The 22,110-nt window shown below is 48.1% G+C and overlaps 9 protein-coding genes across 9 annotated transcripts; 4 read left to right on the top strand and 5 right to left on the bottom strand.

The window, feature by feature from the left end:
* Positions 1-811: 811 nt before the first annotated feature.
* Positions 812-1,886, bottom strand: N7508_007221 (protein transporter YIF1; the record flags this gene model as incomplete). The annotated part of the gene is made up of 3 exons (XM_058465285.1): positions 812-1,009; positions 1,065-1,628; positions 1,680-1,886. 3 exons carry the CDS (start codon positions 1,884-1,886, stop codon positions 812-814), a joined length of 969 nt encoding a protein of 322 aa, XP_058319138.1.
* A 298-nt stretch (positions 1,887-2,184) lies between these two features.
* On the top strand, positions 2,185-4,245 carry N7508_007220 (signal recognition particle receptor subunit alpha; the record flags this gene model as incomplete). The annotated part of the gene is made up of 3 exons (XM_058465284.1): positions 2,185-2,400; positions 2,468-2,747; positions 2,804-4,245. The coding sequence occupies 3 exons, from the start codon at positions 2,185-2,187 to the stop codon at positions 4,243-4,245; spliced, it is 1,938 nt and encodes a 645-aa protein (XP_058319137.1).
* A 262-nt stretch (positions 4,246-4,507) lies between these two features.
* Positions 4,508-4,977, bottom strand: N7508_007219 (uncharacterized protein; the record flags this gene model as incomplete). The annotated part of the gene is made up of 3 exons (XM_058465283.1): positions 4,508-4,609; positions 4,692-4,700; positions 4,828-4,977. The coding sequence occupies 3 exons, from the start codon at positions 4,975-4,977 to the stop codon at positions 4,508-4,510; spliced, it is 261 nt and encodes an 86-aa protein (XP_058319136.1).
* A 2,236-nt stretch (positions 4,978-7,213) lies between these two features.
* N7508_007218 (MFS transporter) lies at positions 7,214-8,923 on the top strand (the record flags this gene model as incomplete). The annotated part of the gene is made up of 1 exon (XM_058465282.1): positions 7,214-8,923. One exon carries the CDS (start codon positions 7,214-7,216, stop codon positions 8,921-8,923), a length of 1,710 nt encoding a protein of 569 aa, XP_058319135.1.
* Positions 8,924-9,249: 326 nt separating this feature from the next.
* On the bottom strand, positions 9,250-10,922 carry N7508_007217 (uncharacterized protein; the record flags this gene model as incomplete). The annotated part of the gene is made up of 6 exons (XM_058465281.1): positions 9,250-9,404; positions 9,456-9,964; positions 10,086-10,203; positions 10,264-10,574; positions 10,646-10,744; positions 10,798-10,922. 6 exons carry the CDS (start codon positions 10,920-10,922, stop codon positions 9,250-9,252), a joined length of 1,317 nt encoding a protein of 438 aa, XP_058319134.1.
* A 1,284-nt stretch (positions 10,923-12,206) lies between these two features.
* Positions 12,207-15,993, top strand: N7508_007216 (uncharacterized protein; the record flags this gene model as incomplete). The annotated part of the gene is made up of 2 exons (XM_058465280.1): positions 12,207-12,635; positions 12,700-15,993. 2 exons carry the CDS (start codon positions 12,207-12,209, stop codon positions 15,991-15,993), a joined length of 3,723 nt encoding a protein of 1,240 aa, XP_058319133.1.
* Positions 15,994-16,049: 56 nt separating this feature from the next.
* Positions 16,050-17,499, bottom strand: N7508_007215 (uncharacterized protein; the record flags this gene model as incomplete). Its single annotated transcript, XM_058465279.1, has 3 exons — positions 16,050-16,502; positions 16,552-17,002; positions 17,051-17,499. 3 exons carry the CDS (start codon positions 17,497-17,499, stop codon positions 16,050-16,052), a joined length of 1,353 nt encoding a protein of 450 aa, XP_058319132.1.
* A 703-nt stretch (positions 17,500-18,202) lies between these two features.
* On the bottom strand, positions 18,203-20,060 carry N7508_007214 (alpha-glucosidase; the record flags this gene model as incomplete). Its single annotated transcript, XM_058465278.1, has 3 exons — positions 18,203-19,458; positions 19,506-19,926; positions 19,989-20,060. 3 exons carry the CDS (start codon positions 20,058-20,060, stop codon positions 18,203-18,205), a joined length of 1,749 nt encoding a protein of 582 aa, XP_058319131.1.
* Positions 20,061-20,510: 450 nt separating this feature from the next.
* N7508_007213 (putative MFS maltose permease) lies at positions 20,511-22,100 on the top strand (the record flags this gene model as incomplete). The annotated part of the gene is made up of 1 exon (XM_058465277.1): positions 20,511-22,100. The coding sequence occupies one exon, from the start codon at positions 20,511-20,513 to the stop codon at positions 22,098-22,100; it is 1,590 nt and encodes a 529-aa protein (XP_058319130.1).
* Positions 22,101-22,110: the final 10 nt, after the last annotated feature.

The raw sequence follows: 22,110 nt of genomic DNA, 5'->3' as shown, positions 1-22,110 counted from the left end.
CTTTTGCTTAAGACTTAACTGTCTGGCAATTGATGATTTGCCACTGGATTTCCATGGATCTACATTGCATCTGACCGTATGCACTAACTATGGTATGCTCATCTCACTTCCCATTCTGCCTCCTCATATGATGCGGTAATTTGCGATTGACCCAGCGTCTGTGAGGCCCTCGCCGGGGTCTCTATACAGCGCTGCCGGATGATATTCAATTTTCTTACATATTCTGATTTGGAACCTTCCACTCAATATTGTCATTGCATTTGAAAGACATCGCGCTGACTGTTCAAAGATTCTAGGTTTACCCTTGACTTCAAGGACCACCTCAATACGACATCTCTCTAGTAGGTATGTTTACATTGCTCTTGCGTTTCCGGTCACTGCACCACTTCTCTCCTTCTCCCGTCCGATGATTAAAAAACTTATCACGCCTAGATAGTAATTGAGCTACGGCTATGATATTACCATAACTACCAAGATCTCTGAGGACCTTCATTACTTTGCACTTTTTCCATTTGCTTTTGAGTCGTCGGTGAACCATATCTAACCTTCGACAGAATCTTCCAGTTATCAGCATGTCTATAGTCAATACAACATACAATATCTTTTATAACACCTCTTTCTTACTTGTATTCCAGTAGCTATCTTATTCCTAAGTACCCGTACTGTAGACTGCTACAAATGCAAATATTTTGATTACAATAAGTCGTGCTATATCGTTACCCCGTGCAATGCCCAATCAGACATCCACTCCATCCTCCCTATGCTATCCGTCCATTCCTCCATTCTATATCAGCAATCTCTTCCTTTCTGATTATGACGACGCAGAGCCAGATGTCGAGGGTCCCTCCCGACTAAGCACCCACATGAAGATGAACTGAACAACGTAGGAGTAAACAAACAAGAACTGGGTGCGGCGGTTGCGCTGGGAGCGAGCCACGGTGTGCATCGAGCCAGCGTGCATGGCGGAGTCGGTCGAATCAGGCAGCAACACATACTTCAGAGACCGGAGCTGTAATTCAATGTTAGCATGTCGAATTTCCACTTGTCACAAGTATGGTGCTCACCAAGAAGAATGCATTGGCCAAGAAGGTGTAAGCAAAGACAGTCCAGCCAACCCAGCCCCCAGTACCCTGACCGGGGTTCAAGATCTCAGCTGCGACCATAGTCACAATGATGCCCACGAATTTGTAACCCGAGTAAGCTACCAAATCCAGCAACTGGGAGTCATTGTTGATGCTCAAAATGTATGTAGCCAGCTTCAGGCACATGATCTCAAAAAGGATCACGGCAATAGCTGTAGTGGTGATCGAGCCCAGAAGCTCTGGGTGGAAGTTACCTCGGAATCCAGCCAGTAACACTGACAACAGAATGTACGTGACCAGGGCCATGACGGGGATATACATGTCAGGCGAGTTCAAGTCATCACGCGGAGGCAGAAACATGGAGGAGTATTGCTGCTGCATGATCTGGCCATTGGGACCAGCAGAGCTGGAGGTCAGTCGAGCCTGCTGGCGGGACCAGGGCTTGTGACGCCAGGGGAAGAGGACGAGAACCAGCTTGTTCAGGACGTAGGAGTTGGAGACGTTGAAGTAGTGCTTAAGGGCGGGGATGGAGACGTAGCGATTGAACTATTATCTAGTCAGATGTGAATAGCAAGAAAGAAAGGGAAATGTGCATACATTCTGTTCCATATATTCCTGGCCAGCTGCCATTGCACTCTTGCCGACCTGGAAACCCATCTGCGCCGTGGGTTCGTTCATGAACCCGCCGAACCCAGGAGCATATGTGCCACTGCCACCCTGAGCAGGCGAGGGCTGGTATGGGTTCCCACCATAGCCAGCACTTGGGGGTTGTTGGGGAGCTGGAGGAGGTGGTGAGCGCATCATAGGCACTGTCGAGACATGTTGCGGGACTGGGTGATGAAGGGGGGCGATTGCGCAGGCGGCGGAGCGAACGAACCGCGATACATAGTGAAGAAGGACAAGAGGAGATAGACGAATAAAGAGTGGAAAGTTTGGTGGCGAAGTGGTGGAAACGAGGAAGGGAAAGTGTTTATACGTGGCTGAAGGTCCAATCCGCTCCCGAGATCTCCAACTTCCGCCACCAGTCCCCGGATACCCTCCCTCCCACTCCCACTTCAATTTGCGTTTCGGGCTTCTTTGATTCTTTGATTACTTGCTCAGCATGTTGGAGGCTTTCGAGATTTTAACCACTTCCGGTGTGGTCCTCTGGTCCAAGTCGTATGCTCCAGTGGGCGCACACGTTATCAACAGCCTGATCAACGACGTCTTCATTGAGGAAAAGGTCGTGCCCAGCGCAACGGGAGTGTCGCCAGCATTCAAGAAGGAGAAATACACGCTCAAATGGAAGCGTGTCAAGGAGTTTGATCTGATCTTCGTGGTACGTCTGCGCATGCGCCCATCGAGATCGCCATGCCGAACTCGAAACTAATTGTGAACGTGTATAGGCCGTTTACCAGTCGTTACTTCACCTCGGATGGATTGACAAACTTCTGGAGAATATTTCGACCATCTTCATCGACCTCTACAGGGACCAAGTGAAAGGAAATCGCGCGAGAATCCAGAACTACCGATTCGATCAATACTTTGAGCAGCAAGTCCGGGAGCTTGAAGACAACTCAGGAGGTTTCGCCGAGCAGTATGAGGCAGAGACAGAAAAGAAAGACCCGCTTGTCTCATCGGATAATGGAGGCCCGCCGCCGCCACCAGTCCCTGGCCTGGTGAAAGGTATGATCCTACTTATCGTCCCACAACCAACGACTTCCATGCTGACCAACACAAAGCACAGCCTAGAGCTGTGCTAGCCGGGGCAACCTCTGACGAGGGAACGCCACCGGCCACACCTGATACTTCTAGATCTTCGACTCCCGTCAAGGGCCATCTTCTTACCGCAAAGGCCGGGCCAGGAGGTCGTGTTTCTCGCCGTGCGCGCAAGGCTGCAAACTCGAGCGCCAACGCATCATCTGGCGATGAAACTTCTCGCAAGGGAAAGCCTGCTAAGGCCCCCGCGAAGAAAATGCGCAGATGGGATGCTAGCGGGATGGCAGATGAGGATGACGGAGAGATCCTCGATTACTCTGCCCCCGCTGATGAGGGAGAGGTTACTGCTCCGGCGGTGGAGGCCGTCTCTGAGGGCGATATGGGTCGCAGAACTGGCAAGGGTCAGTTCGTGCTGAAGGAGTTGGGCGAGGAAGTCCAATCCATTCTGGATCAAGCCGATGCGGACAAGGCCAAATCTACCGAATCGTCTGGTGTTCTTGGTTCCGGTTTCAATGCCGTTGGAGGCTTTTTCCGCAACATTGTTGGTGGAAAGGTCTTGACCGAGTCTGATCTTGAGAAGCCTCTGAAGGCGATGGAGGAGCATCTTTTGAAGAAGAATGTTGCTCGCGAAGCTGCTGTCCGTCTCTGCGATGGAGTCAAGCGGGAGATGGTTGGAAAGAAGACTGGCAACTTCCAAAGCGCCGATGCTGCATTGCAAGTCGCCATGGAGTCTTCTTTGCGGAATATCCTGACCCCAACATCCTCGTTGGATCTGCTACGTGAGATCAACGCCGTGACTGCTCCCACTACCAAGTCGCAGACTCCTCGGCCGTACGTCATGTCTATCGTCGGTGTCAACGGTGTCGGCAAGTCAACCAACCTGAGCAAGATCTGCTACTTCCTCCTGCAGAACAAGTACCGAGTGCTCGTGGCAGCCTGCGATACCTTCCGTTCTGGGGCCGTTGAGCAACTCCGGGTGCACGTAGACCGTCTCAAGGAACTGAGCGTCCGCGAGAACGCAGGTGACGTGGAGATCTACCAAAAGGGCTATGGCAAGGATGCAGCCAACGTAGCCAAAGACGCTGTCGACTACGCAGCAGCCCAAAAGTTCGACGTTGTCCTAATCGACACAGCCGGTCGCCGCCACAATGACCAGCGTCTTATGTCCTCGCTGGAGAAGTTCGCCAAGTTCGCTAACCCGGACAAGATCTTCATGGTTGGCGAAGCTCTCGTTGGCACAGATAGTGTCATGCAAGCACGCAACTTCAACCAGGCCTTCGGCACAGGCAGGAATCTGGATGGGTTCATCATCAGCAAGTGTGATACTGTTGGTGATATGGTTGGAACACTTGTTAGCATGGTTCATGCTACTGGTATTCCTATTGTCTTCCTCGGTGTTGGGCAGCACTATGGTGATTTGCGGGGACTTAGTGTTCCCTGGGCTGTCAGTTTATTGATGAAGTGATGAAGTGAATTTCCCTTATCATAATCGTTTCATCTTTTTAGCTATTGCATTTGTTTATATCCTTTGCTTGACATTAGTTCCAATTATATCTTGAGATACCACGTGCTTCGTGTTTTAACTTCCAGTGTTGACCTGCACAAAAGTAGGCCTAAGGCAGCTAGCTGTCCCTACCATTATACATCTTCACAGCCACTACTCTGTTTTCGAAGCAAAAATACAACACGTCTTCTTGTCCACCATGCACAATTTCAAAAGCAAAAAGTTATTGACCGACGCAGGGGTCGAACCTGCAATCTCTTGATTCGTAGTCAAGCGCCTTGCCATTGGGCCAGCCGGCCTTGATGAATGGAGAGGCCCGGTAATGCTATATGGGGCGACAGAATTTTCTTAGGGTTTGCGTCGAGGGATCCACTTGGCATGCCACTCATGTTCGTATGCATACATACCACTTGACCCTGCATGAAAATTGCAGGTAATTGCAAGTCAATTTTCATATGATATTTAGAGAAGAATAAGGTGAATACAAAATTTCAAAAAAATTCTGCGATTACAGCCCATCCTAAATGATGGGCAAAAAGAAACTCTCCCTCGGGGAATCGAACCCCGGTCTCCCGCGCTTATCGGTGTTAATGACAAGCGGAAATCATCACCACTAGACCAAGGAAGATTGAATGACCGAGTTACTGCTCGACCACTTGGCTGATTGATGAAAGAGATTGCCATTTTTGACATTATGTCATTGGGCACAATGTTGATTCAATAGTTGCACACATGGTCACAATCAAAACACCCCCAATCGTCAAAAACGACTGATATTGAAGAAATATATAAAATGGTGATATTTGAGACACCAGACTAGTAAAAAATAACTAAATCGAATCAATAACACACGGGCGTTGATTTCGTCGAATGGACCGAGCTACTCGTGGCGATATATATCTAGGAAAGTTGATCCAATTTTTCTGATTTGATTATCCGTAAGCCTAACGAAATAACCCCCCGATGATTATGTCGCATTTGAACGCTAAACAGCGTATGTATTATACCAATCTTCATGGGCCAGGGCTGAGGTGATGATATTTGATACTGATCATGCTACTTCAAAGTGTAAGATTATTGCTGTTAGATTCGCAGATGTTCCATGACACAAAACAAATAAAGTAGCCCTGCAGATCTAGACAGACAAGGATCAAGTGACACAATTGTTGACATGCCTTCTTTTTGTTCTTTTGGTGCGTAACGGATAAACATCGTTGACCGCAAATCGATGCAAGGTTATTTATGAGAGCCGTATTGATCTCCTATGATTTTCTCTGGTATTCGGAGACCACCGGGTCAACTTCAATGGATACAGAGTTCAAATGGAATAAAATTTTCAGCTCATTGGCTGGCTACATGGAAATGGTAATGGGGATCGACCAGGGAAATATAACAGAGCATCCAGACTTGTTCCAAATATTGAAAGATGTGCTCATAAGCTTCTACAGTTCGAATACCAATAGTATAATGCAGCAACTCCTTTCTTCATTGTGTCCGAGAGATCCTATTTTCGTCCACAATTTTCTTCGAATTGTGGTTTGAGTGGCTAACTTATCCATTTGCAGTATCAAGTATCAAGTACCAGCTCTACAGACAGAATGCGATGATGAGCATATGCTTCACAATAAGGTATTATAATTGCAGAGGTTTCCTGCTTGAGGAGAGCAAGACGCGTTGGAATGCATTGGGCTTTTATACAGAGCACTTGACTATTGAACTCCATTGCTGCAGACAAAAACAAAAACAAAGGGGTGGCAATTGGAGAACTAACTCAGTATCAATTCCTCGAGTATAAGCCAATTTCAATCTAGCGCAATAGTTTCTACAGTGATTTCAACTTGCATATCTGGAAGTGCCAGGCTAGAAACACCAACAGTAACAAATGTCGGCTTACGCAGGGGCATCCGAGATCGCCAGACCTCCATAACAGTAGATTCGCAACACATATCGAGAAGAAAACAAGTGACCCTATGAGCACTCGCAAGCCCATAAAAAACATCCGTGCCTTGAGTGCTGCTTCCACATATTTGCAGATAAATATCATTCAAGATGTCGTACAATTTGGCTCATTACGGAGTTTTCGGAAGGGCCATGTTACCAATTTTGTATAGCACTTCCCCTTTACTAAAGCTAGGTATTTACTGTAATAGAGACTGATTTCACTGCATATCCTATGTAGAAAGAACTATTTACAAGCCATTTAGGTAGGGCTGCCTGCTTGTAGAAATTCAATTTGCCTGTTATCGCTTGCTTTACCTCTCGAAGGCATATTAATCTACCCTTTCATTGACATTTTGACAGAGCTTCCTAGGCCTTTTGCGTCTTTTGTTTGACTCAATATGACCCCAATTGAAAATGGGCCACGGACATGGGCAGGTTGCTATTCCTCAATGGCAGTTCTGATATCTATTCGACGAGCTAGGCCCAATCTGGAATGATATAAATGGTATGACATAGCCCATCACGTGCCCTGGACAAAGAAAAGAAAGCCTCCCTACGCGTGTTTGGTTACTCTAGAGTATGGATAATTAACTGCGAGGAATGAGAGGAGGATCTTCAGCTGCAAGGGCCGGTCCAATAATAAGTAAACAACACATCTGCACATATTGTAGGCATTGAAGCTGCATGAATAATTACTACGCCACCGCTGGCTAGAACCAATGAGTCAGCATCCACAGGCTTACATAATCAGGGCTTCCCTGCTTTCCCGATTGTGGTGATCCTGACCACTGCAACACCTCGAATTGCCTGAAAATACCTCCCTCATTAGCTTATAGCCGCTCGGAACTTCTACCGGGTACCTCCTCAACTGGCAGTGTTTGGTTGAGACGGTTGCACGAGCTCTCACACGACACCATTGCGCTTACAACCGGCACGATCGTATGAGCTGAAGCGCATTCCCTCTTGAACCCCTCGGTGTGCTGCCACTATGCCGGGCTCAGACCGAGTCTCGTTGAATCGCCGCTCTTCCACGCAGCATTACCAGACCTTTGATACCCCTCCGCCCAAGTCGCGTGGACGACCGAACTCGGGCCAGTCCGAGTCCTCAGCAGATGGCTCTCACGATCTCCACCATGATGCCACTGATCACCAAGGAACACAATCGCCGTTGCCGAAGAAGCAAATGGCCGTGCTTGCCATGATTGCCTTGGCTGAGCAAACTGCGCTGAACTCGATCAGTCCCTATCTGCCCGACATGGCATCGACGTTCCCCGAGGTGGAGCCGAGTCAAGTAGGCGTGTACGTTGGGACTATTGCATCGGCATTTGCACTGGCCCAATTTGGCACAAATTATTTCTGGGGCTGGCTCTCGGACCGTGTTGGTCGTAAGCCGGTGATTCTACTTGGCACCTTTTTGACTGCCTTGTGCTTCGTCGCATTCGGTTTCTGCAAGACCCTTGGACAAGCTATCGCAGTGCAGGCGCTGATGGGTGTGGTCAATGGCAATCAGGGGCTGGTCTCTACATGTCTGGGAGAAATTACCGACCGAAGCAACCAGTCACAGGCCTTCACATACCTCCCTGTTCTGTACGGCATTGGAGGTATAACCGGTCCTCTTTTGGGAGGACTTTTGATCTTTGAAACGAACCCTTTTACTGGAAACAAAAATTCCTACCCGTATCTTGCGCCAAACCTCGTGTCTGCCATCATTCTTCTGGTGGACTTTGCTCTGACGACTCTTTTCCTAGAAGAGAGCCTGGAAGACGCAGAGAGTATTCCTAAGATTGGTAAAAAGGTGCGCAGCCTTTTCACCTGGCTGTGGCAATTTACCAGCTCTTCTCGCCGGCCGACCTATGTGGCGGTCCCACAGGCGGTCCCATATCCCCATGATCACCACGGCACAGAAAACGAAGACCACGACAGTGACCTGGATTCTGCATCCGAGGTATCTAGCCTACTCGGACACCACGAAGAACTTGCCTGGGATGAGATCTTCACTCGGGATACCATCTTGCTTCTTGTGACTTACTTGATCTTTGCCTTCTGCAACGTTTCTTTCAATTCGCTGTTTCCCATCTTTGCGCAAGCCAAACCCCCGGCGGGACGATCACTCACCCCTTCCGAGATTGGGCTCTCACAAGGATTTGCTGGTATTGTTACCATCATATTCCAGATTTGTATTTTCAATCGCCTGCGCGATAAGATGGGCAATAGATGGTCTTACCGTGCGGGTCTTTTTGGCTTCGTCGTCTCATTCATCTTGATGCCTTTCATCGGGTACAAGAGCACAAACACCGAGAGCTTGACTGGCAAGTCCGCGCTCATGGCGGTCGAACTGTGCTTCGTATTGCTAGTTAAGACCATAGCCTCCGTGGGTGGTCTGACCAGCGCTCTGCTTTTGGTTACGAATTCTGCACCCAATCATGCCGTTCTAGGTGCGCTGAATGGTCTCGCCCAGACCCTCTCCGCAGCCGGGCGAGCAGTCGGCCCGTTCCTTTCCGGCGGACTATTCTCTCTCACAGCCAAGATCCAACCAAAGGGTGAAGCCCTGGCATTTGGCGTCTTCGGCGCCGTCTCCTTCATCGGGTTCATCATGAGCTTCGGAATCCGGGGCCGATCACTCGAAGCAGACGGCTGGGGCGAGGACAGCGATGATGGAAACTACAAGTCGGACGACGATGAAGCAAACGTCCCTTGATCTGTATCAGGACCTTGAAAAGTTGCCGACATGACGATGTCACGAGTTTATGCTTCCGCTTCAGCCTATCGCATTTGAAATATACATTAGCCCGATGTTTTTTTTTTTTTTTTGATGGAATTATTGCTTTGCATTTTGCTGAGTTAATTTAGGCGCTTGATCTAAACTTCTTTTAGACTTGTTTCCTGTGGGTTAGACTATTCCACTATATTTGTACAGTTACTATTGCATTGCTCTTGCTAAAACTTATTCCATTCCATTTTGTGAGTGCCTACCGGAGCAACTTATGGCAAATATCCGAAGTAGCCATATGAGCCACAGCTCATCTACCCCATGGATACCTGATCCATAAGCCTTTCAACTGCCTGAGTGATGCCTGCCAACACCTCCTCCATAAGCTCAGTCGTCATTTCATCGCGAAGCACTATTCGCATGGCCTCGTAATCTTCCCCATTAGCTCCCCAGCCCCGAAAAGTGTAATCTGAAACCAGGTCAATGAATGATACTCCAGAGGAAACCGGCAGCGACTTACTCGGAATGGAAACCTTCAAGTCAAGCATGGCATCACTTACGTCCGATAGCTGCAGCTTAGGATACTGTCGTCGAACACGATCAGTAAGTTTAAACACCACAATCGGAAGCACAGGAGTAGCAGGTTGATCATGCCCACGACAAAGCGTCTGGCAAGCACCTGAAGTCTGCTGCCGGTGAGCATCACTTAAGCAGAGGAAATGCCCCGTATGTTCCAGTAGGACACTGAAACGACCAGCCCGATCGAGCAAGCTCCGAGTCCTATCCTGGTACCCAGCAAGCCCCAACCGAAGGAAGTTATAATAATATTGAGCAGCGACGGGTGCCCCAGATCTCGAGAAACTCAAAGAGAAATTGCTCAAAGTTCCCCGAAGATAAGAAGATTCAAGGAGGAGGCCTTGTGGAATCTGTGAATTTTCACGCCAGACTATCCATCCTACCGCGAGAGGTGCCATGCCGAACTTGTGCCCTGAGACATTGATGGACCGGACTCGAGGAAGACGGAAGTCCCTATCAGGATAGGATTGTATCAGCTGCTGATGAGAGGAGAAGGGTAGATGTATTCTCATCAGATGCCGTTTGCGTTGGTGGAAGTAAAAGGTGCAATGAAGCCACCACTTGCTGCATCGACGTGGATGGGGAGATTGTTTCCTGTGCGAAGCTCGTACTCATCCAGCACGTTTGCAACGTGTTGGACTGGATCATAATGTCCAGTGTAGGTAGACACCCCAGAGTCAAGAAGACCCCAACTAAAACAAATCAGCACCGGAAAAGCAGCACATGACCCTGATGATATGGGGGATTCATACTTGTATTCCCATCCAAGTGGTCTCCCAAGGCCTCCACATCAAATGCATATCCACTTTTCTCACTGACATGTATAATTCTTGCCTCGACATCGAAGTAATCCGCAAATTTGTTGACGCAAATATGTGCATTCGCACCAATGATGATATTAGGAGGAGAGTTCAGGCAAGCAGGAGGCTTAAGCTGCCACTGTCGTTTCATCGCAAGACCACCAAGAAGAACGGCTTCGGATGACCCTGTCGTTGCGGCACCGAAGAAGCCACTTGGAGCATTCCAAAGATTGGCGAGGATAGAGACACACTTTTCTCGGAAGCTAGGTTGAGATAATGGCGTTAGCTATCTTTTCATGATTGGATAATACATAATTGAGAGAAAACCGCTCACTCTGCTAGAGATGGGTACTCCTCAATGCATGGTTGGCTTCGTAGACTACCTGCGACCATGAGATTGATGGCAGTCTCATCGAACTGGGTTGTTGAGAACCTACATACTTCAGCAATACGATCCATTTCAAAGTAGAATATTGAAGATCTTACCGTCCAAGATCACGGGAGGGAGGTAGATCCGCTTCCATATCTTCTATCAAAGCAATTACACGGTCAGTTTCAATGGCACCAGTGACTTTCCCACTATGGGTCGAGGTTACGAAAGCAGTGGCCATTGAAGGAACTCCCCCTTACAGCCACTCCCCTATGTTGCTCTCCAATAAAGACACCTCGGGGTCTGAGGTAGAATAAGGTTACCTTGGAATGCAGTACTACATACCAGATATTTACTGCATAGACACGCAATCTGTGAATCTAGGGCTATATCGAATCAGAGATAAGTCTCCGATCGATCTTCCGCAAGCATGATCGATGATGCAGCGGTGATTGGTGATCGAATACAATGTCTACCTTTTGGTAATGGCATGCATGGTGGCGGTGTGATCGCTCAATGGTGTGCCTGGAGCGTAGATATTTCTTGGTGTGATCAGATTTCTCCTTACAATGGGTTACATGCAGGGCTTTCAGCAGGATTTGCACCTGGAGCGCTGCCGACATCATAAACATTGCCGGAATGAGAATCAAGTCTAAATGAGTCACCACGAATGATTCCACGGATTTTACCACCCGGAGTCGTTGTGTCAGGCTCAACTGGAAGTTCAAAATCTGTAGCGCTTATTGATTGCCGCTCCGTCATTTGAGTTGTCAACCGCCATATTTAGCCGGTGAGTTCATGCATAGGAGTTTCCAGCGACATTTTCTAGATTATCAAGCACACAGGGTGCTGTGAACGGATATAATTTCCACGGAATTCTCAAAGGGGTATGGCTACACCATGACAAAAGCAGATTACTCAAAGGTCCTGCCAAAGACGCAAGATAATTGGATAACAATCATTCCCGAAGATTATCGCTGTGGCAAGGATCGATCTTTGGGGTTACTCAAGCTACGCCATGATCTGACGTGCAAGGACTCGTGAGTATAGCTCACCGACACCAAATGACTTCTAATCACCGGTATTATCACCGAGGAGAAGGCAAGTAAGACAAATGACTGGGATGCCTCGATCATCGGGCCAAGACCTGTGCTACCAAGTGAGGCAGGTGGCGATGTTATAATTTGCTGAATTTATCTACCTCTGCAGGATTGACGGTCAAATTCTTCTAAAAAGGGCTGCATGCATGTTAGTACGTGAGATAGGCTGAGTGTTCTATCTATGTGTCAAACAATAGTAGGAAGTACACCAAATGAGACTTGTACATGTGAGGAGCTGTAAAAACCAAAATCTCGCTATTGTTCATACAAACGTCATGCTATGAAAAACAGGCAAGGCGCTTGAATCGAGTCGATGGTGGAGTGAAACTATATAAAGCCGAGTATCAGCCTGGGAAGTCTTCAAAAGTGAATCAGTTCTTGGAGCCAAACCAACGGAATCTTGCTATCGTACATGATATTTTGCCATGACTATCAACGAACACCGCTGTGTGACAGATGATGAGAATCCTCATATCTTCTCAGCGTGTCGCCCGGCCAAACTGAGCGCAGACATATCTCGATCAGACAGGGATGAGGCAACAATACTAGCTGCTTGGTCAGTTCTCTTGCGAGACTACTATGCACCAAATTCACCTACTTTCATTCACCTTCAACCACAAATCGAAAAGCCTTCTGAAAAGACTACCAAGGTCACATTTGAAAATCTTCGAAGCCAATGCTTGTCAATTTCAACGGATGGTGGTATTACAAGCAAACAATTGAGGGATGCGGTCTCCCAGGCGGTTGATATCAAGGACTGGGGAGGTTTCAGTAGCACGAAACAGAAGACCGCTGTTTTGGTATTGTCGAATGAACAAATGAAATGTCCACCTATGGCACTCCAGCTACTTGAGGTATGAATTTCGCGTCATACATGACATCTCAGACAGCCGAAACCAGAACTGACAGTGATTTTAGGTGGAATTGCTGCTGGTTGTTGCCCTTTCAGATGAGAGTATCATGGCAAACGTGTACAGCAACGGCCTCAAGAGACCAGAGATCAAGCCATGCGCCACATTGAAAAGCCTCACGAGTATACACAAAGCTCTATCTTGCGATGCAGGTGTCAAAATCGAAGAATTAAACAGTATATCTTCATTCGATATCGAAAGGCTGCGTGATATCAATAACATAAATCACGAGCAAAACGCCCGTGCAGAATGTCTGCATACACTCCTCACGAAACATTACTCTCTGCGGCCAGAAAAAATTGCACTTGAATCAACCACCCAGAGGATCACTTATGAAGAACTGGGAAAACAATCTGCCACCATCTGTGAGGTCCTGACGAACAAAGGCGTCAAGCCCGGAGACACCGTAGGTCTTTGCATGGACAGATCAGTCTCGACAATCATCACTATCATCGGGATACTGAGAGCAGGTGCTGCATACGCCCCGATGGATCCGTCGTCTCCTTTGGAAAGAATCTCACAAATTGTCGAACGAGCTGAGGTCCAACATCTGGTGACCAAAGAAAAGCTACTTGATCGTTTCAAAGGTTTCAAAGCAACGCTGATTACACCAAAGCACTTGGAAAATGCAAACTGCCCAGAAGACTGGCAGCATGACACCAAGACCCATGCTTCACAGCCAGTCTATTTCATGTTCACCTCTGGCAGCACCGGAGTCCCAAAGGGAGTCATCCACAGCCATGGAGCAGTCTCTCTTAGCCTTCTAGAATGTATTGAAGAGCTCCAGATTGATCCCTCAACTCGGTTCATGCAATCCGCCAGTCTTGCTTTTGATGCTAGTATACTGGAGGTGTTCGCCCCACTAGTCGCTGGTGGATGTCTCTGCATGGTCTCCCAGGAAGAGCGCAGCGGGGATCTCGAATCAACAATGCATAATCTAAAGGTGTCGCACGCCTGGCTCACCCCATCAATGGTACCACACATCCAGCCAGAAAATCTCCCAAATCTTCGGAGCCTTGGACTTGGAGGTGAGCCCCCAACCACGGAGATTGTGTCCACATGGAGCGAGAAAGTCCAATTGAATAACCTGTACGGAACAACCGAGGCTGGAGTCTGGGACACTGTGAAGCTGGGAATGAAGCCCGGTGATAACCCGAAGAATATTGGACGGGGCATCGGCAATGTTGCATGCTGGATCACAGATCCTTCCAATGTGCACAGATTGATGCCTGTCGGCGCAGAAGGAGAGCTGCTGATACAGAGTCCGTACCTTGCACTTGGGTACCTCAAGGACCCTGATCGTCAAGCCCAAGCCCTCTTGGAATTCTCGTCTCTAGAATGGGCTCCCTTCATGCCCCCAATCAACGGATCTCGAGTCTATCGATCAGGGGATCTGGCCAAATACGATGAAAATGGCGAATTGATTCTGTTGGGTCGTCAAACCGGCTATGTCAAGGTTCGAGGTTTGCGCGTGGACCTTGGAGAAGTTGAAAACGCGATCAACTTATGCCTCAAGTCTGGTCGTTCTGCAGTGGTGGTATCTGAACACGAAGCGATAGATTCCGAAATTGTTGCGTTCATTGAAAGAAGCCCTGATCAGAAAATCCAACTGGCTGAAACGCTTTCTGACCAGCTGTCTGAAATTCTACCTGAATATATGATTCCGAGTGTTTTTGTGCAGATCAATTCATTGCCGCACACGTTGTCTAAGAAGATCGACCGACAGAAGCTTCGAAGGCAACTTTCGGAGATGAGCCAAAAAGAAATTCGGAAATGCCGCAGAGGTGGCTCGTCGAGCGAGGAGTTTCCTCAAATCCCAGAAGCGAGAACCATGGCGATAGAAATCAGCAACATCATTGCAGATATAATCGAGAACAAAGATGAAGAGTTTGCGAGCTACATACGGGGACGGGACTTCTCGCTTCTCAAGACTGGTCTCACATCAATGCAAGTGGTGACCCTGGTGAACGCTATCCGGAGACGATACCAGAAGAAACTCAACATCGAGACTTTGCATAAAGATGTGACAGTTTGCAACATTGCAGACAGTCTCACAGGACGAATCAAACTGGAACGGAAAGACAGTGATTCCAGGAACCTGATCGCCGATCTTGCAAAATTGAAGCCAAAGCTTGATTTCATCCAGATTCGCCTAGCGACTGTCTTCTTGACATCTATCACCGGATTTCTTGGTAGCCAAGTCTTGCGCTCTCTCCTGGAGCATCCAGAGGTAGGGTGTGTGATTGGACTTGTCCGCGCCAAAGATGAAAGGGAAGCACGGAAAAAGGTCCAAGAGCATGGCGAGCTTGGTCGGTGGTGGCAGCCAGGCTATCAAGATCGTATCGAAGTCTGGACTGGAGATTTGGGCAGAGCAAAACTCGGATTGGAACAGTCTAAGTGGGAACGACTGTTCACAACAGACCCAACAAAACGAGTCGATTGCATTATCCACAATGGTGCTCGAGTGAACTGGATGGATAGCTACGACGAGCTCGAGAAAGTTAATGTCCATAGTACCATCGAAATACTCTCTGGACTTTCGAAAATGGATCCTCCTTGCAACCTGATCTATGTCTCCGGTGGATACATGCCAAAAGAGACAGAGAGCCATACTCAAATTGCCAGAAAGCTTTCCGAGGCATCGGGGTATGACCAGACAAAGTTTATGTCCCAGTTGCTGTTAGCCGAGTACAACAAACATCTCGATCGCGAAGATATCAAAACCCAAAAAGCGCAGACTGTGATTCCGGGATTCATCGTTGGATCGCAGAAGGAAGGAATCGCACACCCAGAAGACTTCCTCTGGCGACTGGCATTCACCATCACGCGCCTGAAAGCTGTCAGCGAAGACCTTCACTATTTCACCGTTGCGGGTGTGGACCAGGTATCCAATCTCATCACGGATGTATTCTTGCAGCCGGAGAGATATCCCTCCGAAGCAATTCATTGTGTCGATGGTGTGAGAGTTTCCACATTTTGTGATACTCTCAGCAAGGCTATGGGATTGCCAATTAAAAAGATGGAACATGAAAAATGGACGAAAATGTTACAAGCTGATGTTGAAGAGGCAGATTTTGATCATCCGTTCATGCCAGTACTGGGATGGTTTAAGGAGAATACATGGCAGTTTTTGGGGGATCAAGACGATATCCCGAAAAACTGCCATTTCAATAAGAGCGAAACGGCTCTGGCTCTGGAGAGCAGCGTGAGATATTTGATGGACATCGGGTATCTTTCACACGATGGGGACAAGCAAAAGCGATTGGCAAGGCCTCCCATCTTCAGCCGGTCCAGCTTTTAACAGCTTCATCTTTTCGTAAATAGACTAATGAATCTGCTGCCTTTGAAGTATGAGCCTCAAGGGAAATAAGTCGAGTATTGAAGAAATGCTTCATCAATCTCTGGCGTTTTATCACCAATGCGGCTCATCTCCGCATAGTTGAAATTTCCGTACGCCCAATCATCAGAGATAGAATCAGTGACAGTCTCGGCTGAAGCTTCAATGGCAGCTTCGTTTCGGGCTATAGTTGATGTAGATTGGATATTGTCTGTTGAGCTCAGCAATGGGTTAGGTAGGAGATTCAGATGGATGGTGATCGGGTCTACCATTGAAGGCAGCGTTTGGCCAATTTTGGTAAAAAGAAGAGGAAGGAATCTTCGCCGCCCTCCTGGTAAATCGTAGATTAGAGAGGAGAAATGTTTGAGATAGTCTTGTGGGCCAAGCTTGAATCCCGAAGAACGAAGCCCAGCCGCTGAAAGGCATGCCATCACGTCGATCAAGGTACACGCAACCTCAAATATCTTCTCGATCTGGAACTCATTAGACAAATTTCAACTTTCCAAGAGACTAATGATATACCAGCCCAATTCCATGAGTTTCCATACTTTGCCGGGACAATTTCCATGTTGCAAGGCAGAGATCCTGAGCAATCAGCAAGGGGTAGCGGAAATCCATGCATTCATGAGAAGGATTGGTCGACAGAAAGCCAGCAGTGGTAGATAACTGCCATATCATAATTCGTAGCCACTGCTGAGACACTCTCAGATCAGCCATGATTACATCTGGCAAATCAAGATCTGCAGGTACCGCGCTTCGAATGCGTTCCTCAAGGGCAACAAGGGATTCAATCGAGCACGTCGTATGAGTGCCATTCCAGTGACCCAAAAATTCTTCATCGAAAGGGAGATAGAGATGAGTTAAACAGCGAAACCCAACAGCCGATGCCTCTGACCGGGGATCATCCTCCAACTGCGGGCTTTGGGGTGTGACCTTGAGGGTGATTGGTCTGTGTCGTCGAATTGCATGAGCCCTGTCAATGAATTAGTGATGTTCCAGCAGTATTATCCAATAAAATTACCTCTCTGATACTATTAATAACCAAAACAAGTTGCCTGCCAAAGAGGGATCCGTGTCGTCTGCTTGCGCCGAGGTGGCTTGGCTTTCGAGAGCACTGGCGGTATAGAGCGTTGTAGCCTCACGGAGGAAGTAATATGCATGTCTTTGATTTCCCAAACCAATATGACACCCATAAAGAAGGAATGCGATGATAATATTTTGTCGCACAGGATCTGTGAAAGGATCGAGATGCTTCCGAGCTTCAGTAGCCTCTTCAACCAACAAGCTCCGATCGTCTTCGAAGAACAATGCGGCATTAGGACGAGATGATTGTTCCACAGCAAACCCAGTCTGAGTGACGACGAAGGCACAGAAAGCAGTGACCAAACAATAAGCATGAAGACAGGTATCAGCCATCTCCACCAGCTTCTGAAAGCCGCTGGGCTGCAGAATGGGAACTGTACCCCTCATACGAGAGAAGAAGTATTCTGAACAAGCATTGATAAGTTCGAGCCTCAGAAGATTTGGGGTTCTTGAGAACTGGCATCTGCCTTGCGGTTTAGGCGACTGTGGGACCAAGGACGTGGACGGAGAAGCGCTCAAACTAGTTGGTAGAGCTTTTTCAACTTTTTTCGATCTGAGCTCACTGAGAATGTTGGCCGTTTGGCCCTGGCGTCCCTTTCTCTGGCGTTGTATAGATGTTCGGCAGACGAGGCCGGCCGCTCGGCATTGCTTGCAAGGATGCGGATATACACATTTGACCTTTCGCCGACGACAGCCATCGCATGCCTGCTTTGGAGGAATACTCGAATCTAGATCAGAATCCATGCCGTAGAATCCGGGGATGCGGAGAGAATTCGGAGAGAAGCCGGGGCAAACCCGGGAGGTTGTGCGGTCTTGGCGGCCATAGCCGGATTGGTTCAGTCAACTACGAGTGACAAGAATAAGTATGCAAAATCGGGAATCTAAGTATGCTTAGAATCTTAACGAGCCATAAATTCTCACTGGTCAAATGAATGGCACTGCCTAAATACTCAAGACTATTTCAGCTCGACCCTACAAGTTATGTTGCCTTGTTAATTGAACAGCTATAAAACAAGATACTCTTGAAATATTAAATTTGGAGCCTTCCCAGTACCTCACACGTATACAGGAATGAATTTTCTATGGATCATCACACGTACACCCTGCCTTCAAAGGGCTTCAAAGTCCCCAAAATGGAATTATCATAGTTGCTCACCAGCAAACTTTTACCCACAGTTCTCTCAGCTTGTGTGAATGGCTGAGAGGCTGCAGTAAAGTTTAAAACAACCAATGCATAACTATCATTTCTTGATTTCACAAAGCAGAAGGTCTCCTGGTTTTCATAGTCGAGCACTTCGAACGCGCCGTGGATGAACAAGTTTCGATGCTCTTTTCTCAAACGTAATACATCTTTCCAGAATGAAAGCACACTAGATGCGTCATTCTCTTGCTTTTGGACATTGATCTCATTGGAAAGATCATGAGCTCGCATCCAAGGCTTTCCAGTTGTGAAGCCAGCATGTTCAGAGTCATCCCACTGCATAGGCAGTCGAGAATGATCGCGAGCCAAAATGCGCAAGCCGTTCATGATGCGATCTTTGCGCGTGGGATCTGCACCACTCGCACTTCGTCGCTCTGCTTCCCGGTAGTACCCCAGTCCTTCGATATCCTTGTACTCATCAATTGACCAATCACGAGGAGCATTGACCATACCGATCTCTTGGCCTTGGTAGATAAATAAGGTCCCGGTCATGGTAATCATCATAAGCGCTAGCATTTTGGCTGATATCTCTCGAAATTCGGGTAAATCAGACCCAAAACGAGAGACGGAGCGACCGTTGTCGTGATTTTCACAGAAAACAGTGGTCCAGCCATCTGTTCCCTCGATGAAAGATTGCCATTTCTCTATAATGGCTTTCATCTTTGTTAGTTTCCAAGGATGAAAAATGTACTTTTCCTCCAGGCTGGGCCCCATCCCAATGTGTCCAATATCCAAGTGAAACACCATGCTCAGCTCCTTGGCTGATGCACCCACATATTCGAGTACATTTTGCGGGTCGGGAGTATTGGCCAGCTCGCCAACTGTCATCACGTCGCCATATGGGGCAAAGGAATCGTTGTACATTTCTCGCAAGAACTCATGGATGCGAGGTCCGTTACACCACATTTGGATGGCTGGCTGGATATCACTTTTTGGATCTGTGATTGGGGCATCGGGGAAATCTGTATGTTTGCTGTATTTGTTGACAGTGTCGACTCGGAAGCCATCGACGCCCTTGTCTAGCCAGAATCGAACCGCGCTGTTGTATATAGCCTCGCGCGTAGCTTTGTTGTCCCAGTTGAGATCTGGTTGCTCCTTCGCATAGAGGTGTAGGTAGTATTCTTGAGTTGTCTCATCCCAGGTCCCTATGGGCAGTTAGCCGATATCCCAAAACATCGTTTGCTTTACTTACAGGTGCTCCCTGCGAAGTAGCCGCGGTAGTTGCTCGGTGGTATCCTATTTCCAGCCTTATCATATCGTGGAGGACGCCAGAAGTACCAGTCACGTTTCTCATTGTCCTTGCTACTCCTGCTCTCCTTGAACCAAGCATGCTCGTCACTGGAGTGATTGACGACAAGATCCAGAATCAGCTTCATGCCTCGCGAATGACATGCCTCAACGAGATCTTCCACATCCCTGACAGTACCATAAGCAGGTAGCACCTTCTCATAATCAGAGACATCATAGCCCATGTCATGCATGGGTGAGTCATACATTGGGGACAGCCACACCACATCGATACCAAGTGAGTGAAGGTAGGGGATCTTTTCAATCACGCCGGGGATATCACCCCATCCATCACCATTGGAGTCATAGAAAGATGCTGGGTAGACCTAAGATCAGGTCAGTCAGTATGATCATTGCAAGTAACAAAACTGAGTAATCAATAACTTACTTGATAGACTGTCGCCTCCTTCCACCAGTTATTAGTCCCAGTCGGGACAATATCTTGTGCGTGAGGTGACATGGCTTGATTTGGTTCGTTCCAAGCACACTTTCCTCCCTCTTATAGCCGTTTGCCCCTCCGGCCTTGACTCGGTCAACACGAGGAAATTCCCGCCAAGCCACCGACGCCGTGCACATCTCCGAATAGCGCCCGACTTGCCGCCGACGAGCAACTCTCGACAACACCGATTCGCTACGGATGGACCCCCACACTTCGGCTTCCCCAGTTTTCTCCATTTTTTCTTCGTGACGGCCGATGGGCTTCTTCCCCGGATCTTGTGATGTGCGTGGTGTGTATGATGTTTGTGTTTTGTGTTTTTCGTATAAATTTGCGGATTTCCCCGATATTTCGGCTTTGACTATGCTCAAGCCTGTTTGAATCCCTTCAATTAGCTCTTAATCTAGAGCTTTTGTTCGAGCTCTCGCTTGAGATCAACCATCGCCAATACTACCTTTCATTCAAATGGCTACAATGGACGATCCCGTCAGAATGGACGGCAAATCACCTGTTCTAGCTGATGGCCAACATGCAGCCCAGAATGAGCACATCATGACTCTCTGGCAGGCTCTCAAACTATACCCTAAAGCCGTCGGCTGGTCAGTGCTTCTCTCATCCACCCTGATCATGGAAGGATATGATCTCGCATTACTGAGCTCGATGTATGCGTCACCTGCTTTCAACAAAAAGTTCGGCGAACTGACAGCCTCGGGGAAATGGGCTGTTCCTGCCTCCTGGCAATCCGGTCTGTCAAACGGTGCACGCTGCGGTGAAGTCATTGGACTTTTGATCAACGGTCTAGTCTCGGAGCGTCTTGGCTACCGTCGGACCATGATCTCTGCCTTGGCCACCATCACAGCAGTCATATTCCTCTTCTTCTTCGCGATCAACATCCAGATGCTACTCGCTGCTGAAATTCTTGCTGGTATACCATGGGGTATTTTCCAAACTCTCCCAGCTGCATACGCCTCGGAAGTATGTCCGGTGGTGCTCAGACCTTACCTGACAACATTCATCAACATGTGCTGGGTATTCGGACAATTCGTGGCCGTTGGCGTGAACCGTGGGTCCATTTCTCGCGATGATCAATGGGCATATCGCATTCCATTCGGTGTGCAATGGGCCTGGCCACTACCAATCATGATTGGATGTCTATTCGCGCCTGAGTCACCCTGGTGGCACGTTCGACAGGGAAATATCCAAGGAGCACGAAGAGCCCTGCAACGTTTGACATCGTCCAAAGACCCTCACTTCAACCCCGAGGAGACAATTGCTATGATTCAGCACACCAACGAACTAGAAAAATCCCTTTCTAGTGGAACGACATACTGGGACTGCTTCAAGGGAACAAATCTCCGCCGAACAGAAGTTGTCTGCGTAGTCTGGCTCGTGCAGACCCTATGTGGGCAGAATCTAATGGGTTACTTCGCCTATTTCTGCGTCCAGGCAGGTCTACCAACGGTGCAATCCTTCAATCTCTCTCTAGGTCAGTACGGCCTTGGAGTGTTGGGCACAATGGGCTCATGGTTTCTGATGTCATTCGCCGGCCGACGTACAATCCACGTATGCGGCCTCGCCTGTCTTTTTATTCTCCTCATGATAACTGGCTCACTTTCATTTGCGCCGAGCGAAAACAGCGCCGCGAAATGGGCCATCGGCGCCATGTTGATCATCTTCACTTTTTGCTACGATATCACCGTCGGCCCGGTTACATATTCTCTGGTCTCGGAATTGTCTTCTACACGACTCAAGGCTAAGACCATTGTCCTCGCACGGTGTTTATACAACATCAGCAATATAGTTGTCAACGTTTTGACCAACTACCAATTAAATTCCACGGCCTGGAACTGGGGCGCTCGTTGTGCATATTTCTGGGCTGGGACTTGCTTGGTTGGCCTTGTGTGGGCATTCTTTCGTTTACCTGAACCGAAAGGTCGGACTTACGAAGAGTTGGATTTGTTATTCGAGAGGGGGATTTCTGCGCGAAAGTTCGCTTCTACTGTTGTTGATCCCTATGAAGGGGAGGCAGTTGAAGTTCGTGAAGATCATATAGATAAAGATTGATCCTATAGCA

This window comes from Penicillium antarcticum (assembly GCF_028974205.1).
Source record: "Penicillium antarcticum strain IBT 31339 chromosome Unknown utg000006l_segment0_segment0, whole genome shotgun sequence".
Taxonomy (NCBI): domain Eukaryota; kingdom Fungi; phylum Ascomycota; class Eurotiomycetes; order Eurotiales; family Aspergillaceae; genus Penicillium; species Penicillium antarcticum.
The sequence above is the reverse complement of the archived record's forward strand: the minus strand, read 5'-3'. Positions and strand labels throughout refer to the sequence as shown.